The following is a 20,145-nucleotide window of genomic DNA, read 5'->3' on the forward strand; positions in this document are numbered from 1 at the left end:
GCATGTCGGAAGAATAGAGGTGTCGCAGATCACAGGGAGCTCGTTTCCATACAATGATTCCGATACGAAGAGGCCATGTGCGGGAGCTCAACGTCACTGCGCTTCCTACCCGCATGTAATCCCATTTAACACGCTCAGTCCAACGCGGGAAAATCGTGGGAGATGAAGACAGCACCGACTTCCTGGGCACTGAACCATCTTCCAACTCGATTTCTTTCAGTGCAAAAATCCTAATCGTGATCATTTGCATTGATCGCAGCGAATCGTTATGACTTATTGTCCTAATATGATATCCTTGCTAACGCTACAATTTTTTTCGGTTCATTTCCCATTTAATTTTTACATTTTCAAATATATCAGTAAGTAATATTTATTTGTGTATTAATGCTAAACAACACATGGAGAATGGCATTAATATGGCGTACAGAATAGCATGTGCTAGGGCGTCAGCTTGCTGTTCTTGCGCGGTCCTCTAATGGAAATTTTCACCTTAAGCTGGAAACAAACCAAACACACCCTTGGGTTCTGAGACTGCATAGTGCCCTTTCACATATCTTGACCCCGGCCTACAATTTATGATCCACAAGTAATCCGAGTGATTACTGAGCGATTACTGCACTGTAGAGGGTCTCAGTCAAAAGCCACTTTCAGTGAGGGTTTGCAGGCTAGGGGCCAAGATGGGGGGGGGGCAAGCTGGCTGACATATCATCAGGAGGAGGCATACCATTGGGTAACTGGATGCAGGGGATTAGAGAGAGTGGCTTATAAAGAGCAGAGACGCCGACTAATCTCCACCCGGTGTCCAGTGAGTCTCCGTCCTGCACCTCCATCGCTCGTCCTCAGGGGAGACAGGGGTTGCCTGGAAGACGTGGATAAGGCAGGTAAGAACCGCTTCTCTCCTGTTACCCGTGGAGTGTTTGGGCCACTGGTATATCCACAGGCCCTATGGCTACCTGTCCAGTTTATGGTTGCGCCGTGCTGCAACATATGCAGAATTGTACTCATAAATACATTTCCGATACAGAAATTCTATGCTGATTTCTGCATGGCTTCCATTATAAGATTAAGGTGACCTGGGCGCATTGTCACTGCAGAGATACAGATATACCTACTGTATAATTCCATCCAGTATCATTGCGTGTCTGTGTAGAGTGGACTAATGCTGTGTTGCCATAACGATGACCCTCAGCAAAGTGGGGTGGGGGGGACAAGTCAAGGCAAGGAGGAGAGACAGAGCTCAGGGCTGAAGGAATGTGGGTCAGGGTGGCTCTCAGCGTGCAGGAGAAAGACCGCAGGCGTCACAAAAGGCAGTGAGCACAGAATCTGTTTTCCAGGATGTGCTCTGTGAGCCTTAGTGTCCAGGGGTAGCTGAGTGCCCCGATTCCACCCGAACAACAAGCCAACAAAAACCAACCCAAAATAACACAGGAATGACGTAATGACTTAAACCCTCCCAGGTAGATTAACCAGCTTATAGAGAGTTTATGATTCTGGTTGGGGCAGGGGGGGGCGGGGAGGGGGGTAAAGCACCTGTAAGCCTAGAGGATGACGACAGAGAGAGAGAGAGAGAGAGAGAGAGAAGTCGCAAGTCATATGTGCAAAAAAAAGAGGAAGGAAACACATGGCTGGATAAACTGGTAAGAGGATGAGGACATAACAAGCAGATTGAGGAGGATTACCAGGTCGGTGCTGAGCTGCGAGGTCACTGGAATTAACCAGCATTACCAGCAGTTTGTGATCCTGTAACAGCCTTTCCAGCTCTGGCCTTGAACACCAGCTGGCAAAAGGCACAGGACAAAGCTTCAAGATTTACGCCGAATGTAAATCTGCCAGACATCAGGCTGCATGGAGGCATCTCACACTCCCGCTTGTCTCTGAATTGATTCCTGTCTCCCTTTAGTCCCCCGGGATGCGAATCGCTGTTTGTGCTGCGTCGACATTTTGCAACACAACTGAACTCTCAACCGCAGTATGGGGGGGGGGGGGGGCGTAGGGGGTTATGGGGAGGCCAACAGACAGAGGGAGTGGCGGAGAAATGAAGAGCGAGAACAGAAAGGGAAGAGAAGTGAGGCAGAAGCGGAAGCTAAGACCTAAAAGGATGAAAAAAAGAGATTAAAGAGCCCAGAATATGGGGAGGGGGGAGATTTAACAAAGGCAAACAGAAAATAAAGATAGAATGCGAATGAGTGCGACCTTCATGGTAAGGTGATGTCTCTGCGCAGATCCCCCTCCCCACACACACACACACACACACACACATTGAGCCGCGAAGATGAACTGCCAGCCCCCCGCAGGAAGCGCTCTCGCCACTCCGGCCGGCCCCGGGGGGCCCTCCACACCCAAGAAAGGCCCCCCCAAGTTTAAGCAGAGGCAGACGCGCACATTCAAGAGCAAAGCCCCCAAGCCGGGACAGAAAGGGTGAGTCATATCAGCAGGTTACAGTCACTCCTCTGATATGAATCGGGAGGAAGCCACACACAGCTCTGTCAGCGCATCACAGCACCTCCTGCCTTCCCTCAGGTTTGGGGACGACATCCCGGGCATGGAGGGGCTTGGCACAGGTAACTATATATATCGCTATATATCCACTAGTAACTGTGACTATTGCTGGATGTTCTCCAAAAAAAAACCCCGGGGATCCATCCATCCATCTGTCTATCATTCTGTCTATCCATCATCCATCCATCCGTCCATCTATCTGTCCGCTGTCTATCATCAACTCGTCTATCCAACCATTCATCCATCATGCATCCATCTGTCTGTCTATCCATCATCCACCCATTTATTCATCTTTTGAGCCCTCCATCCATCCATCCATGCACCCATCTGTCTATCCATCAGTACATCAATCTGTCCATCCATCCATCCACACCCCCCTGGAGGCACTTTGTATTGTCCTGCCCATACAGGCGCTTAGCGCCACTCTGACCAGCAGGGGGCGTCGGTGGCCACGTTCTGACTTTCTCACTGCCCCCTCCACAGACATCACTGTCGTCTGCCCCTGGGAGGCTTTCGGCGACATGGAGCTCAGTGACCTCGCCAAATACGGCATCATCTGAGCGCCATGGCCCCTCGTTCACCATCTGCTCCGCTACGCCCCCTAGAGCTACGTCCAGCTCCCGACCTCTCCTCCCTCCAGCCGTTACACTCCTGTGTGTGTGTCTGGCCATTTCCTGCAGCGTGACCATTCCGTCTCCCAGCAACAACGGAGCAGTAACTGTACAGCCTAGATATATATATAGCGCCCTCAAGCATGTGCTTTGCTTATAGCAGTCAAGTATCAGTAAAGCTTGTACTCACTCCTGCATTCGTATTAACTGCTGCATGATCTCTGCCCTCATCATGGTTTTTCTGCTACTGTGGATGTTAAGCGATATTTTTAAACACCGGAATGTACTTGTGAACGGACTGTACTTGTAGATGGGCCGCAACACCTACCGGGTAGTAATGATGTGAGTGGTACAATTATAAATAAAATGACCATGTAAAAACCCAGCATAACGGCCCTCGCCCCCCCTCCCCATCAGCACTGTAATATAAAGCTTTTGCTCACATACTTTCTCTAGTGACGTCTGCCTAGCATAGATTGCCATCAAAACATGTTCAATAAAATTCAACTTTAAGTTCTTTGTCTTTCGAGTCTTTGGAAAAGTGTTCAAATCTTGCATTTGAACAAAAATCTTTCTTATCCAAACCTGTCATCGGTAAACGTTCTCTAGCTTTAGGGCCTAATTTCATTTTTAAACATCAGTTACACGACAGTAGTGTTCACTGATAGAATAATCTGCAGATTTTCTAATTGTTTTATATATATATATATTAGATTATCCTCATGTTGGTGTAGAACTATGATATTATACCGTACCTGTCAAAGTGTGTCAGCTTCACCATTTCAGAACCTCTGCTAAAATCATCCTATAATTTGCATGCACAGTCCCCCCTCCTTGTCTAACAGAGTTAAACAAATGACCCAGTTATCAGTTTCTCGCTCCTTCACGCACACACAGACACACGCACACAGACACACGGCCTGCAGAGGCATGACTGGGCGTCAGGCCCGGCTGACATGCGCCAAACGCGGGCCATTCTCGCCAGATGTGCTGCCGCATGCCTGTGCTCTCGGCAGCCTCTGATTGGTCGCCACCAGAGACGGCAGCCAAAGTGCTGACGAGCAGAAACACAGCCCCCAAATATTAGGATTCCGACGGTCAGCGAGACGGGCGGAGCAGGCTGGATCACCTCTCGCCCCCACGGGTCGAAGATAGCGGACCCTGATAGGGTGACGACAGGGAGTGCCATGAAAGGCAGCAGTGTGCGACTGGTGGGGGGCGCCTGTCCCAACACGCTAGGACTGCTCTGGTTGGAGGGGTGTCCGTACAGGTTTCACGGCCCCTGGCTGGAACACACCTTCTTTAAAGGCAGAGATTGGAGGGAAGCATGTTACTCCCCCTCTTACCTGTCAATGTAAATCAGGGATTTAAACAAACAATCCCATCTCTGGTGTCAAAGCCTCACCCTCCCAGGCCTGCCCCCCCATTCTTCCTGCTCTCTCTTCGTCCTCACTACACGACTCGGCATAAAGACATGGGGATACATGCCGATCAGAACTGACCTGAGGTCCAACAGCCTCTACCGACAACCAATAACGACGGCAAATGGCTGCAACAAGCAAGATAAGAGAGGAACAGTAACTCTGGATCGAAGGTAAGTTTGTTTCCTGCTTTATATACTCCTGTTAATACTTAAAAGTATCTAAAAAAAAAGTACTACACAAGTGAGTAACACTGGCAAGTCAGATGGACAATACCCACCAAAGAGAAATTGGTATTTCTTGATTAAATAATTTGCTAACAGTTGGTGCCTCAGGTTCGCTAAATGTGTAAATGATTGAGAAAATTGCTTCCAGGTAATTAATTTCAAATGACCAAACTCAGAATATACTCTGATTAAACATCAAAGGTTACTGGCACAATGAGGAGCGAGTGCTTCAGCATCGTAGTATAAAATCTTTAGCTTGGCTCCGTTGAAGTGTGACTACTGCTTTTTAAACTCACACAGAATAAATGTTCAATGGTACATTTATGGCAAAGCACAATGAGAATCCATATCAAAAGATAACATTATAAATGTCAGCGTTTTTATCTCTGATGCACAGACAGCAGCGCTATTGTGAACTGAAGGAAATGGAAACTGCTTATCGAGCGTGTGCATCTCTCTCAAATTTGGCAGTGCTCTCTAAATCACTGCGGCCATTAACCGCCCACAGATTCACGCCACCATCATGGAGAGATAACTTTAAGGTAGATTTCTGTCAGAAGCTGGTTGGGTTGAGTTCAGTTCCTTGCTTGGTCCAAGCAGGGTCATTCTCACAAACTCATTACCGTAACATCAAATTTCTCAAATTCTTAAAATTATTTTGACTCAAATTATGCTCCATCATTGCTAAACTGCCAATTTTACCTCTAGGGTAGTTAATCATTTATTCTATTACCATTTATTTAGGTGATAAACAGGGGTGGCATGGTGGTGCAGTGGTTAGCACTGTTGCCTCACACCTCTGGGACCCAGGTTCAAGTCTCCGCCTGGGTTACATGTGTGTGGAGTTTGCATGTTCTCCCCATGTCGCTGTGAGGTTTCCTCCAGGTACTCCGGTTTCCCCCCCACAGAAACATGCTGAGGCTAACTGGAGTTGCTAAATTGCCCATAGGTGTGCATGTGAGAGTGAATGGTGTGTGAGTGTGCCCTGCGATGGGCTGGCCCCCCATCCTGGGTCGTTCCCTGCCTTGTGCCCATTGCTTCTGGGATAGGCTCCAGACCCCCCACGACCCAGTAGGATAAGTGGTTTGGAAAATAAATGAATGGATGGATAGGTGATAAAGGGTTATAGCAAAGAAAATAGTTTCAAATTGTGGGCAATGATTATGGAGATGAGAAAAAAAGTTTAGCAAAAAATATGCATCATTGACAGTTGATTGTTTATTGTGGGTTACATGCAACGAAGATGAAAGATTTAAAAACATTTTACCTAGTTTTGAATTTTATTTGAACTTAAAATTTACAGCAATCAGATTTCTGGCTACCTATATGGGGAAAAGGGGTTTAAAATCAGTAAGTCAGTGCAACAATAACAATTTTAATATAACTACATACACTTTCCTAAGGTACCATCAATTGCTCTACACAGAAAACACTGCAGTCCATTGTGATTTTGTTCGTGGAAATGACTCAGGTGGAGGTGAGGCAACATGTTGGGGCAGAACTGAAGGAACAAAGTCCCAGCATCTAAACACCAGTTACATGCCTGCAAAGGAATCCATCCCTCTGCTTTAAGCTCCAGTCCTGTTCAGTCTGAGTTGCTGGAACTTTCTATCATGTACCACACACAACCCTCTGACAATCTGAGCTACAGGATTCAACTGTATACTGTACAGTTCAGGCACTCGAACTTTCATGCTTGCTTCTCCCCAGTGTTTTTCACCCCGGTTCTCAAGGACCCCCATTGGTACACATTTTTGCTCCCTTCCAGGTACTGGTAGGTTTACTGTTAGAAAAAACATGGACCATCTGGGGGGAGGTCCTTGGTGATACCATTACTAAAACTTCAATATCACACTGTCACTTACAATATCAATCCAGGTCACCGTGCAGTAACGTTCTCCTTCATTCCTTTTAAACTTTCCGATAGAGCGGCATTTTCCATGGGAAACAAGCGAGCACAAGCCCACGAGCCAACGACTTGTCATCAGTCACCGTGAATGAGAGCCTAACAGAAACTCTTCAATAAGACAGATCACTCCTCTGCCACCCCCGGAGGCCCCTCCAGCAGAGACCAAACACCGCTAACGTCCAACAACGGCCTGACCGCTCTAGACACAGACAGCAGGACTCGCCTCCCACTGCAATGAACTCCAGTCAGTCCAATACCACCTCTGCCCCCAAACCGAATGGATACACGCCCACTCACCAAACGCTGCCCGGGTGCGGCTCCAGCCTGGACCCGAGCTTCTCCTTCCTCTGTGACATGGAGGCTGCCTGGGGAATCGTGGTGGAGACTTTGGCAGCCCTGGGGCTGCTCGTCACCTTGGGTCTGCTTTTCGCCACCATAGCCTGGACCACGTGGACGTCCCTACGACATCGCCCCCTAATGGCTGCGGCGGGGACTGTGACATCCCTGCTGCTGTTCTTGGTGGGGACGGCGGGCATGTTCAGCCTGACCTTTGCCTTTGTGGTCCGGCTTGGCTTGGCCACGTGCCCGACCCGGGTCTTCCTCTTTGGCGGGCTCTCGGCGCTCTGCTTTTCGGCGCTGGTGTCACGCAGCCTGGCCCTGCGGGGCCTGGTGCGGGGCTGGGCCGAGCTGGGCCTCACGCTGGCCCTCAGCTCCGTGCAGGCCGTCGTGGCCGCGGAGTGGCTGCTCACCGTGCTTGTCCGTGACCAGCAGCCGTGCCGCTACTCCCAGGCCGAGTTTGTCGTGCTCCTCATCTATGTGCTGTGCCTCATCTCCGCGGCTCTGTGCAGCTCCGTATCCTGCCTCTGCTTCTTTGGGTGCCCCAGGAAGGAAGCCCGTAACCGGGCCGGGGCCCAGGCGCTGCTGCTCTGCCTCACCGTTATGCTTTCCATGGCCATCTGGGTGGTGTGGATCACACTGCTGACGTGGGGAAACTGGGAGATGGGCCGCAGGCCGCTTTGGGACGACCCGGTCCTGAGCGTGGCGCTGGTGTCCAATGCCTGGGTGCTGTTGCTCGGACATGGGCTGGCCCAAGCGGCCTTTCTGAGGCAGATGTTCCGGAGCGGGGAGGAGACCCCGCTGGACTTCACGGGCTGGACCAGTCCCAGTGGCGAGATGGCCGGGCTGCAAGGTGTCAAAAAGGCAGGGCGGGAGAACCGGAGCTTCGAAAGCGACAGCCAGGACTGGAGAGGTGAGAATCCCTCAGGCACTGTAGAGGACATGCTGTATTTCCTTAACTGTGCATATTCAAGGTAAAAAGTAGGAGCCAATCTATACACTCCTTAATACTGCCAACCAAATGAGACACATCAGCGGCCGCAGATAACAGGGGCTGCTGACAGTCTGGCTGTGTGACAGTGACGCAGCCGGTACCCGACACCCTCGCAGGTGGATGGTGATGTATTTATTTTGCAGGTAAACGGAACAACGCGGCAATACGCTCGCCGTACGAGTCTGGATTCTCCATGTCGGTGAGTTCAGCGTAATTACACCCATTAAAACAAAATAAAGAGACTCATAAATACAAGATCTTACCATAACAGCTCCACTCATTGACAAACACAATATGTATGTATGGGTGTGTGTGTGTGTGTGTGTGTATGTGTATATATATATATATATATATATATATATATATATATATATATATATATATATATATACTGAACAAAAATATAAACGCAACACTCTTGTTTCTGCTCCCATTTTTCATGAGATGGACTTAAAGACCTACAATTCATTCCAGATACACAATATTACCATTTCTCTCAAACATTTCTCACAAATCAGTCTAAATGTGTGATAGTGAGCACTTCTGCTTTGCTGAGATAATCCATCCCACCTCACAGGTGTGCCACATCAAGATGCTGATCTGACATCATGGGTAGTGCACAGGTGTACCTTATACTGCCCACAATAAAAGGCCACCCTGGAATGTGCAGTTTTTTGCTTTATTGGGGGTCTGGGGACTCAGAACCGGTCAGTATCTGGTGTGACCACCATTTGCCTCATGCAATGCAACACATCTTCTTCGCATAGAGTTTATCAGATTGTCAATTGTGGCCTGTGGAATGTTGGTCCACTCCTCTTCAATGGCTGTGCGAAGTTGTTGGATATTAGTGGGAACTGGTACACGCTGTCGTATACGCCGGTCAAGCACATCCCAAACATGCTCAACGGGTGACATGTCCGGTGAGTATGCTGGCCATGCAAGAACTGGGACATTTTCAGCTTCCAAGAACTGTGTACAGATCCTTGCAACATGGGGCCGTGCATTATCTGTCTGAGTGGCTGGTCTCAGACGATCTTGGAGGTGAACCTGCTGGATGTGGAGGTCCTGGGCTGGTGTGGTTACACGTGGTCTGCGGTTGTGAGGCCGGTTGGATGTACTGCCATATTCTCTGAAACGCCTTTGGAGACGGCTTATGGTTGAGAAATGAACATTCAATGCACGAGCAACAGATCTGGTTGACATTCCTGCTGTCCGCATGCCAATTGCACGCTCCCTCAATGCTTGTGGCATCTGTGGCATTTTGCTGTGAGACAAAACTGCACATTCCAGGGTGGCCTTTTATTGTGGGCAGTATAAGGTACACCTGTGCACTACCCATGATGTCAGATCAGCATCTTGATGTGGCACACCTGTGAGGTGGGATGGATTATCTCAGCAAAGCAGAAGTGCTCACTATCACACATTTAGACTGATTTGTGAGAAATGTTTGAGAGAAATGGTAATATTGTGTATCTGGAATGAATTGTAGATCTTTAAGTCCATCTCATGAAAAATGGGAGCAAAAACAAAAGTGTTGCGTTTATATTTTTGTTCAGTGTATATATATATATATATATATATATGTAATCGACTGAAATAGTTCAATAAGAAATATAATGCAATATACATTTTTTTTCTCAGTTCAAAAGGTTACGTTTTTTGTATTATCAGGACTGCAATAATGCAGTTACTGACACATGTACGAAGGCTCCTTTTACAACGCGAACCCCATCTCTTTAATGTCACGGGTGCTGTGTTATAGGATATAGACCCTGGGAAAGACTACAGCATCCCGCGACCTCAGACCACCAACACCGACGTGCCCTACGACGATTACTACGGTCGCAGGCTGTCCAACTAGAGACCAACTTTCACAGATCCTTTAGGCCTAACCACGTTTGTTTACATCCCAGCCTGCTTTGCAGGTTGTTCCATGTGCAACTTTTAGTCTCTAAAGCTATGACTTCCTGTAAATGATTAATTTAAATGCTGAAACACTCTAACTATCCGCGCAATTATTTCATTAATGGTACTTGAACAGCGCGCATTTTGACATAGTAACAAGGTAAAATTCTAACCATTACCTGAAATACATTAGCATCAAGTTCATTATTATTTGTCATTTATTTAAATTACTAAAACGGAAAAAGCTGAAATACCAAAAGTAGTTTCTGCAGTTCCGGGGTTGTGATATAGCCCAGTAAAGCCAATTTTAAGTGTCTATTTTAGCCTGTTTTTTATTTTCTAAAATATATATGCAGATGTATTAAAATATACAACCAGCATTAACGAAATGCCATCCTGTGTTAAAACCATTTTGTTGATTGACTCTTCCACAATAGCCCACTAGCAGCCTGCAAGATACGTTTCTCTTAGTAAACATCTGTTCGTTCTTAATTTCGATTTATCATGCTTCATGATACAGACGAGGAATAATCAGGAAGTCATAAAAAGCAGAAGATTCACTGCAGTTTATTCCTCTGTTTTTAGAAACATTTTTACTAGGGTAGCATTTTTTTATTTTCAACCGAACCGCAGCCGCTAAGATGAAGCTAGTGCTGCAACAGGGGAACAAAGCTATACCCGAGCCGACCACACGGGGGCATCTTCAGCTCGTGTCAACGAGACAACTTACCGGTTCTTAGGGGATCACTGCAAGTCCCAAAAAGGTCACTTCTGTCTTAGATCCATATTCCTCAGAGACATTCATTCTTCCACAGCAGGAAACAGTTCTTCATAAGGCGAAGCCAAACATAAATTTGGGAAGGGCATGCTAACGTCAAAAGTGTGGTTTAGAAAGACGGGTTCCTTGATTTTCTTGAGGGCCTTCTGTTTGTGTCACAGCCTGATATTAAGGGTATTTCAATAAATAAATAAAGTAAATTGGAGTACGTACATAAACTGGCTTTTGTTTGCCTCATCTTCTGTCATGCCGTTGGTCACAGCACCAAGCCAGTCAGCAGGAGCAGTTGGGGTTAAGGAGCTTTGCTCAGGGATCTCGCAGGGGTGCGATAACTCTACTAGCCACAAGTTTCAAACCCACAACCTTCCAGACACACATCAATGGTGAGGTGTTATGAGTTCTTTTCAGTTTTACCATAGGATAATACACTAATGTTATGATGCGAAAATTAACGCAGTTTTTTTTTTTACTCAAATCGGAGACCTCACTAAGGATACCTTTCACATCATCTGTGAAAATGCAGCCCCCCCCCCACCCCACCTGTCAGCACATCCTCTGTGGCAAATCTTATATATAGGGAGCGTTAAATACTACAGTTTCGCTACAGGGAGGTAATTCCGAATAGTTACCAAACAATGTCATTTAAGCACTGGGTGACGAGATAAAAAGGGAACAGAGGCAAAAGTAAAAAACCAAACAAACTGTTTATATATATATACACATTCAATAAACACAGAAAACAACGCATACATGGCGCATGGGAATAAGGAGAATAATAATTATTATAATAATAATAAAACAAAAATACACTGTCAGTTTCATTGCAAATCCGTGGGACAGGCTGGAGCAATGAAAAACTGTTCAACAAAAGTACGTAAGAGTATGACTGGGGGTCATCGCAGACCCCTAAGCGCCCGACCAAGCAGGACGGACCCCCGCAGGTCTGGCGTTTAAAAAGTCGCCGTCTGGGTTGCTCTGGATGGGGGTGGTTTTACTGCCCCTTGAGCGTTTCCGAACAATATCATTCCTAATCGGTGCGATCCGAACTGTCCAGCAGTGCGACTGGGAGGGAGCTGTGCACTTATCCGCTGTCACACACGGCCAGGTGCTCGGATCCAGTTTCAGCGCTGGATATTGGGTGTCCAGATGATATTTAACACTGACATACTATTCAAAGGCTTAACAGACACGTCCCCCCGCACCACATTAAAAAATGAAACTGCAGCTCTCGAAATTACTTTAACACAAGGTAATATTTAAACCGCCTTCGCAATTTCGTATTAACAAAACAGGAAAAGCGTTGTGGTAAAATTACACAAAATTGTCATGACTACATGTAAAAATGACAGCTGATAACCGCCGACTGATCTTCATTTATGACACATATCCATCCGGTAGGGGGATGGAGCGTGACGCTCGAGGAGCCGGAGGAAGACGCTCGATCACACCGCCGCCCCGCAAGCGGCGCGCAGTCTCATGCCCCCATGAATACCTATATAAAAAAAACACCACCGCGCAAAAACTCCGCACTAGTGTCCATCATTGTTCAGTCATTTAAGTGTCTTAACACGCACCTGTTAAAACCTCCCCCTCCCCCAGTTAAAAAAACAAATTCAACCCGAGAAAATAAAACGTGTCTCCAAGCGACTCCTTGAAATATGGCTCAGTCCCAACATCGTTTCACAAAACACCATCTCCCCTGAAGAGGCTGCTAAATCTATTTAAACCCCCCACATACCTACGTAAATATATTAAACTGTGAAATGACTTAGAACAGTCGCTCCCGATCCAATGCCAACATTTATTACTTACGTATTACCGTCCCGTCCATTCCCTGCTGTCTTTCCATCACAATCTCATGCCATAGGCCTATATAAACATTTCCTACTCAAACATACATCGTAATGCACCAACTTCAAGCCCGAACAGACTTTCCTTCGTTTTCAAATAGCAAGCAACTTGCATTCTAGTGTTTAAAACCGTTTAATCTTCGCGTTGTAACACGCATTACGCTGCAGGTATAAATAAATGACCGCTAAAAGTTGTTACGGTCGCTAAAAACCCAACCGTTCGGTATCGGAAAAGCATGGTTTTAAAAACTGGTGTTTGAATTACCCATTTCAGTACATAATACATAAAAAGGGCGGATCTCACTTTTCTCTATAAAAAAAGATAATTTTAAGCTATACGTAAATAGAACAGCTAAAAACAGCAATCATGAGAAATACGACCAAAATGTGCTTCCAGAGGGAATCTTTGGAATCAAAGAAATTAAAAGATACCATACTCTGAATATATGAGGTTATACAGAACAGCACTATGACAAAAGCTATTTATACATGTCTGTCTATGGGTGCCTTTCCCACAGCACTGTAAGCAGAATGCAGTGACTTCCATACATATCTCACTGCATCATCAGAAAGCAGAAGGTGATATCTTAAACTGTATGTGTATGGGAGTGCTCCACTGCCAAGAGAAGGGACACCGGCTTAGTGTCACTCAATGACATACTCAAACACCCCCCCCCCCCCCCCCCCGAATACCCTGAGTTTGATTATAATCCATAATGAGTTCAAGCCAGTTCTGACTACCTGTGGTTATCTTCTCATCGGCAGCCAATGCACTCATTCGGTCACCCAAGGCCAGCCAGATCTGGGGGGGCCATACTACTGACGACAGCACACTGTCGCCCCCCCCCCCCCCCCATTTTAGAACCCCTTCTCTCCTTTCCTAAGGAGCCTAGTCAGGAAAAAAAAATAAATCAGCATTTGTAAATGTAGGTCAGATGCTTCTGTAGATGCAATTAAATGGCAGTTAATGGTAATACTCAACCAGCAATGATAAACAATAATGATGATCAGAGACCATTAACTTGATAGTACAATAATAATAATAATAATAATAATCAATTCTAGGCTGTCAAGCAATCCCATTTACACATTTTTACATTATTATTAGTACTGTTGTTCTGTTTTTTGTGACATATTCCAGATACAAAAAAAAAAAAACAAAAAAAACACATAACTGAGGTAATGAGGATTTAAAACAAAAAAACCCACACAGGAGGAGCAGGACTGGCCTTCAACACGTCTGGCTGCCAGTGAAATGCAGGCAGAGCCCATCTGTCCGCCACCCCCCAGTCAGCGCAGACCTGGAGAGTCTCAGAGCTACTCCTTTAAGAAACGGCAGTGGACGGACACACCCACACACACACACACACACACACACACACACATAGTGTTGCATCAGTGGTGGTGTCATTTGACGTCTGGGGGGGCTGGATCTCTCTCTCTCTCTCTCATTCTCTCTCTCTCGCTCTGTCTGTCCTCCTTCCACATTGCAGTTTGTTTCCACCTGGGTTCCGGGTGTTGAGACCTCAACACCACGGACCTTAACACTTTGTAGTGAGCTTGAAGCTTCCACCATCCCTCTGTGGTCCTCAGTTAAAAGAACAAACAAAAAAAAAAACGAACAAAAAATGTTTCTCCGCGCCTCTGCGTCTCGGTGGGATTGGGGTCTGTTTTCTCTGTACTGTCGCTGGGTGTGATTCTTCAGCCGGGTGGGGAGTCGAGGGTGAAGCTGCAGCTGTCCGCTCTGAGGTCCATGTTAGGCCATCGCACGCCTTTCATTCACCACGCTGTTTCCACGCGGACGGGCTGTTCCTCCTCTGCTCAGCCGTGGCGACGGCTTCGCCGTTTAAATCGCCGTTGTCTTTGAATGCATTTGGGGCCGACCTCTGATTGGCTGCCGTGAAGCCAAGGTAACAGGGTGTCAGCTGACTGATGGGCGGTCATCTTTACGATGTCTGTGGAACGCAGGTTTCCAAATGAAGCATATGAAATCAGGGTCAGGGGAGTGGGCGAGGGAGGGGGCCAAGAGTGGTCCATGAAAATGGAAGCCATTTAGTATGGCGCAAATCTGCTGTATCCACCCCGGTACAGACTGGCCTGTATGAGGAAACAGAGGTTAAGATCTCAGTACGCATCCACCACAGGTATTTCTCTAAAATCCCACCACCACCCCAAAGCAGAATCCTGCTCACATCTGGTAAACATTTTACATTTTATACATTTAGCAAACGCTCTGGCCCAAAGTGATGAAACAGGTGAGACAAATAGCACAATGCAAAAATTCAGTACCAGACAAAAGTTTGGACACACCGTCCCACAGAGGTTTATATGAACTATTCTCTACATTTTAGAATAATTACAAAGACATAAAAAACTAGTCCCAGCTCTGTGGTTTGGGACTCAGAAGGTTGCTGGTTTAAAATCCCTGCGTTGGCAGAATGATTCCACCATTGGGCCCTTGATTGAGGCCCTTAACCCCAGATGCCCCAGAACTGGCTGTCCCTACTATCCCCTCTACACCAATTCCATTGGTCCTGAAGGAGGTCCCACATATAAGCTCAGTACCCACTGGCCCCTGTTAATTCACTCTCTGGTCAAACTCCCCCTAAGCCATTTCTACTGTGTTTAGGTCAGGTGGCCAGGTCATGTGATGCGGCATGGTCAGGTGGCCAGGTCATGTGATGCGGCATGGTCAGGTGGCCAGGTCATGTGATGCGGCATAGTCAGGTGGCCAGGTCATGTGATGCGGCATAGTCAGGTGGCCAGGTCATGTGATGCGGCATAGTCAGGTGGCCAGGTCATGTGATGCGGCATAGTCAGGTGGCCAGGTCATGTGATGCGGCATAGTCAGGTGGCCAGGTCATGTGATGCGGCATAGTCAGGTGGCCAGGTCATGTGATGCGACACTATCACTCTCCTTAATAAGCATTTACTTTGGCCTGGCATGTCCAAACTTTTGACTGGCATTGTACATGCTGTGAAGGAGTCGACTAGGCGCAAGTGCAGCAAGGCTGAGCTTCTAGGGAATGTCCAGTTACAAATAGTACCGGAGCAGGAGCCTCACCATGGCTCCCACGCCATAGGCGGCAGCAGCGGCCGGCGCCAGGGCATGGTACGGGTCCGCAGTGTACACCCGGCCGTAGCTGCAGGACAGAAGCACACAGGTCAGCGTGGTCATGGCGTGACCGACACCGGAGACGGGCGGCGAGCCCCACCCACCTGTCACTGTAGGCAGCCGCAGCAGCTGCAGCAGCTGTCGCCCCAGTTACAGCGGCCCGGCTGCGCATAGCGATATGCGGCATACCCTCCCTGCGGGGGTTGGGGGGGGGGGGAGCGACAGGGGGTAACCATTAAGTGCTGAGGTGTGGGGTGGGAGGGGTTAAAAGATCCAACAAATATGAGGTAAGAGGTGAGACATTGCCAGAGGAAAGGCATTTATATGCAAAGCCTGACCAATCAGATCTCAGGATTCACATTGGAAACCAGAAAGAGAATAAAGAAGAGAATGATGGGTAAAAGAGGGACTCTGGGAGCTGGGCAACAGGAGGGTGGGACACCTACAACACCAACTCTGCACTGATGTGTGGAAAAGGCATTTATTCTAACTATGGGCTAACATCACCCACCACCCACCACCACGTCTCTGATCGCCCTGCTGTCACTAACAGCTTCTACACTCAAACCAGGCCTTTCACTCGTTTGGCTCGGTCACTGTGAGTCACCCAGCGGATCTGATCCGCCAGCCTGGCGCCAGGGCTGTTTACGGCCCGGTATCGGTTCAGCCGGGCCTGCCTCAGCACTCCAGCTTACCGTCCCTGAGCCGAACACGAAGATCTTAATGAGTTAGTAGCAAACAGAAACTGCTGCAGTAATTAAGTAAAATCAGTCAATATCGAAAAACGGGTGTAACAACAAGCAGCACACACTGGAGGGGGGGGGGGTCCTTCCACCCTACCTGAGTAATCTGCCACTAATGACAGAGTCCTGAAACACTATTCTACAGAGGGAACAGAAACAGGCATCGTAAACCTGAACACACACATACACACACACACACATACACCCTCACACACACACACACACACACCCTCACACACACACACACACACATACACCCTCACACACATACACACACACACACATACACCCTCACACACAGGCATCCCGACTGAACCGGCCTCCCAAACCCATGAACGCAGCCCCTGTCCTTGCCAGAAACAAAATGCACAACAACAGAAAGCCACTGTCCATTCATCACGATGACAGTGTTCAGGTGCAGGACTTGCTCTCTCTCAACATGGCATTTCACTTAGAATCCCGGCCGTCCCGTGTGCGACGACATCCGCAGCCCGACGGGGCCACGTGCTGCGCTTAGCCACACCCCTGCAGGCACCGCTCTCCGAATCACAGGCAGCGAGGATGTAGGAAGCGATGGGGGGGAGAGAGAGAGAGAGAGAAAGCCAGCAGAGATGGTTTACTTACGTATATGTCTGCGGTGCCATAAAACCCATCTTGATACACCACACTGAGAGAGAGAGAGAGACAAAATGGAGGAGAGCGAAGGGGGGGGGGGGTTATTTCACACACTTGCAGCAGGCAACGTAAATACATCCAGTTTCCTATTTCATTGGTTCAAACCCAACCCTAAAATCAATGCAGCAGAAGGTGCAGACACCATGCCCTCACCCCCCCCCCCCCCCGAAAACTACACAGCACATGCATGAACTATAGAGAACATGCAAACTGACAGTCTGCAGTAACACGCACACACACACACACGTGTAAAATGCTGTGGGGATGGTGCGCGCTGTGCTTTACCCGGGGTAGGTCGGTATGGCAGGCTGGGGCACGGCGGCCCTCACGGCGCTGTAGACGGGGCGGCCCCGCCCTCGCAGGTGCGCCCCGCGGAAGGCAGCCGCAGCCGTAGATGCCGCCGCCGCTGCCGCTGCAGGATAGGGGAAGCCAGGAACTGAGGGGCGACAGGATTGGGGAACTGTGGTCAGATGGGTGCAATGCAGAATGCGGCCTATAGAGGGCAGGGGGGGGGCACAGCAAAGCCTCACCTGCGTAGAGCTCCGGCCCATACACGGCCCCCCACCATGGGGCTCAACTTCCACCCTGCTGCTGCACCAACAGACGAAAGAGAGAAAACACACTCAGGACGTCAGAAGAGCGACGGCATGCGAAGAACATTCCGGAAAAACGTGTGAATCGCCGTGTACCATAAGGCAAGGAGGTGAGCGCCTCCCCGTTGGGGTACGGGCTGACCATCTTCTTGTTGGTCATCACCCTGGCCGTGGCGTTGTTCACCTGGGGGAGACGAGGCGGGTGGGGGAAGGGGATGAAAAAAGGAGAGCGAAGAGCGCGTCGGCGCCCCCCACAGGGGGCGGACAGAGACGGTCACGGGAGACATGGACACAGACGGACACAGCACATGCAACCTCAGGCCACCAGAGAAGCCGAAACAGGCACAGAAACGGTTACAAGGAAAACAAAGCCTAAGAATGCTGTTATCATCATCATCATCATCATCATCATCATCAGCAGCATTATTATTAAGAGTCATGCAATCGACATCTATGGCTCTGAGTAACCCTGCTGAAAATAACTGGACTGGGTGTGTGGATCCATGTGCAAAACAGCACAGACAGACAGACAGAGTTCCGTCTGTTCGTCTGTCTGTCTAGCTAACACCCCCCCCCCCAACCCCGCAGGCTACACTGAGCACGGCTGTTTGCTGCTTACTCTCCCACTGTTCTGTGTTGGGGGGGAGGGGGGGCTATTACCTGGTATGAGGGGGGAGGGCTCTCAAAACAAGTTCCTGGGTGTGTTTATGTGGGGGGGGGGGTGGTGGCCAGCAGAACTGAAGACAACGTGCAAGTAATGCGACATGACTTTGGGAGTGTGTGTGTGTGTGTGTGTGTGAGCCAAGCAGTAATAGGTGAAGATGACCAGCTTTTACAGGGATTGGGGAGGCATGCAGCAGGAGAGGAGGCTGGGGAACAGACAGAGAGCTACAATCTGCAGTCCAATAACTGGCGTGGGGGAGGGGGGGGTGGTGGCAGGGGCCACAAGATGTAGTGTCAAAGCCTTTTAAAATATTTATATAGAAATTCACGTGTATGAGCCTGTAACCAAGACACTGGGTCACTGCTGTTGTACCTTTGATAAACTGCTACGGAAAAAAGGGGGTGAGTCTCTGGATCTGCATGTTGGAACCGAAAACGTGCGTGTGACAGGTGGCTGTTACTGGACAGCACTGCCACCGCTGAGCAGACAGATCCCACCCCGGAGGCCAAACAGCCGCACCGCTGTAAGCTTCACTCAACTGAAAGTTCACGTCCTTATGGGGAAAAGACGGTGACCTCACTGGCCAATACCGCCCACAAAGAGCGGCTATTAATCGGAAGGATATTCTCGTTCCTACTATGACCATTTTAATATTGTATTATGTTATTTTCTTATCCACTGAACATTCAAATGAAAGTGTTACTTATGTAACCATAGCAACCAAATGAGTAAACTATGTTAGTCGCTGTTGCTCTGGCAGCTAGCAGGTCCATTAGACCGCTGAATTCACAGATTCTCTCAGATAATCTCATTAATTTTTATATTCTTGTAAACACAAAAGAGGACGTTATTTATTCATAACAGAAATGCAGAGTAATTGGTAAATACGCCGAAATGTACGGTTCATTACGTATAATTCAATGAGTACGATACCCCGAACTAACGTTTCAGGTCTGTTTGTAGCTCGTGCGCTAATCTCATGAGGCCGTAACCTCGGAGGAGGCCACTCTCTTCCGGAAGCTTTGCGTTTGTGTCGTTAACACGTTCATTGGGTCACACTGGGATGACGCCTGTTTAAAAGGGAGGCGGGCAAACCAAAATGGCCTTGGTAACTCTAATAAAATATCAGTTTGCTGGCACTGAAGATGATAACCTACGTTCATGCCTGGAATTCTCCAGTGTGCATGGAGGTGCTGACTGTAATTCATGCAGCTTCCCTAGTGCATTAGTCATACAGACACAAGGACTTTTAAAGGTATGTGCTAGAGTAAATCTTGGCACAAAAACAGGCATGCAAATTAGATAAGAGGGAGAGAAATGACAAAAAAGCTAGATAATTCAGAAGACATTTCAGCATGGGTTAAAACGAATAACAAAAAAACCCTTTTCTGTCCATTATGCTCAACCACGACTCACAAAAATTTTACACAAGTAATCAATAAAAACAGCAAAATCAAACATTCTGAAATTACTTCAAAAACGCGTGTACACATTACAGCAGCAGGGTGAGAAAGGGGTGCAAAAATTTGGTAAATAAATACACACAGCCAAAAATGGGCGCATCACATGACCAAGTTTTAAAAAAAAAGTAAAAAAAATCAGCCAATCAGCAAGCATCGGATGCAGCGTATAGACCAATCAAAACAATCGCAGCACTCTCATATCAAATACACATACAGAGAGACGGCAAGAGAGAACTGAGACAGGGAAGGGGTTAAGAGAAGGGATGCAGGTGAGAAAGATGCCAGTCCACACTCAAAAACTGGGGTACACAGAAATGATGGGAGAGAGAGAGAGAGACACTTTATCTACATAAGCAACACCA

The 20,145-nt window shown here is 48.0% G+C and overlaps 3 protein-coding genes across 3 annotated transcripts in view; 2 read left to right on the forward strand and 1 right to left on the reverse strand.

The window, feature by feature from the left end:
* Positions 1 to 778: 778 nt before the first annotated feature.
* Positions 779 to 3,623, forward strand: LOC125718061 (retinal cone rhodopsin-sensitive cGMP 3',5'-cyclic phosphodiesterase subunit gamma-like). Its single transcript, XM_048991555.1, has 4 exons — positions 779 to 881; positions 2,223 to 2,418; positions 2,521 to 2,561; positions 2,983 to 3,623. Exons 2-4 carry the CDS (start codon positions 2,273 to 2,275, stop codon positions 3,057 to 3,059), a joined length of 264 nt encoding a protein of 87 aa, XP_048847512.1. The 5' UTR covers positions 779 to 881; positions 2,223 to 2,272; the 3' UTR covers positions 3,060 to 3,623.
* A 595-nt stretch (positions 3,624 to 4,218) lies between these two features.
* LOC125718057 (retinoic acid-induced protein 3) lies at positions 4,219 to 10,898 on the forward strand. Its single transcript, XM_048991545.1, has 4 exons — positions 4,219 to 4,704; positions 6,686 to 7,916; positions 8,141 to 8,196; positions 9,760 to 10,898. Exons 2-4 carry the CDS (start codon positions 6,902 to 6,904, stop codon positions 9,856 to 9,858), a joined length of 1,170 nt encoding a protein of 389 aa, XP_048847502.1. The 5' UTR covers positions 4,219 to 4,704; positions 6,686 to 6,901; the 3' UTR covers positions 9,859 to 10,898.
* A 469-nt stretch (positions 10,899 to 11,367) lies between these two features.
* Positions 11,368 to 20,145, reverse strand: part of LOC125718055 (RNA binding protein fox-1 homolog 2-like) — a 26,848-nt gene continuing 18,070 nt past the window's right edge. The window contains 9 exon segments of the mRNA XM_048991542.1: positions 11,368 to 14,627; positions 15,595 to 15,673; positions 15,750 to 15,806; positions 15,808 to 15,839; positions 17,013 to 17,055; positions 17,349 to 17,499; positions 17,594 to 17,624; positions 17,626 to 17,654; positions 17,753 to 17,840. Coding sequence (XP_048847499.1) covers positions 14,583 to 14,627; positions 15,595 to 15,673; positions 15,750 to 15,806; positions 15,808 to 15,839; positions 17,013 to 17,055; positions 17,349 to 17,499; positions 17,594 to 17,624; positions 17,626 to 17,654; positions 17,753 to 17,840 — 555 coding nt within the window. The 3' untranslated portion in view covers positions 11,368 to 14,582.

Source organism: Brienomyrus brachyistius, chromosome 22 (assembly GCF_023856365.1).
Source record: "Brienomyrus brachyistius isolate T26 chromosome 22, BBRACH_0.4, whole genome shotgun sequence".
Classification (NCBI taxonomy): domain Eukaryota; kingdom Metazoa; phylum Chordata; class Actinopteri; order Osteoglossiformes; family Mormyridae; genus Brienomyrus; species Brienomyrus brachyistius.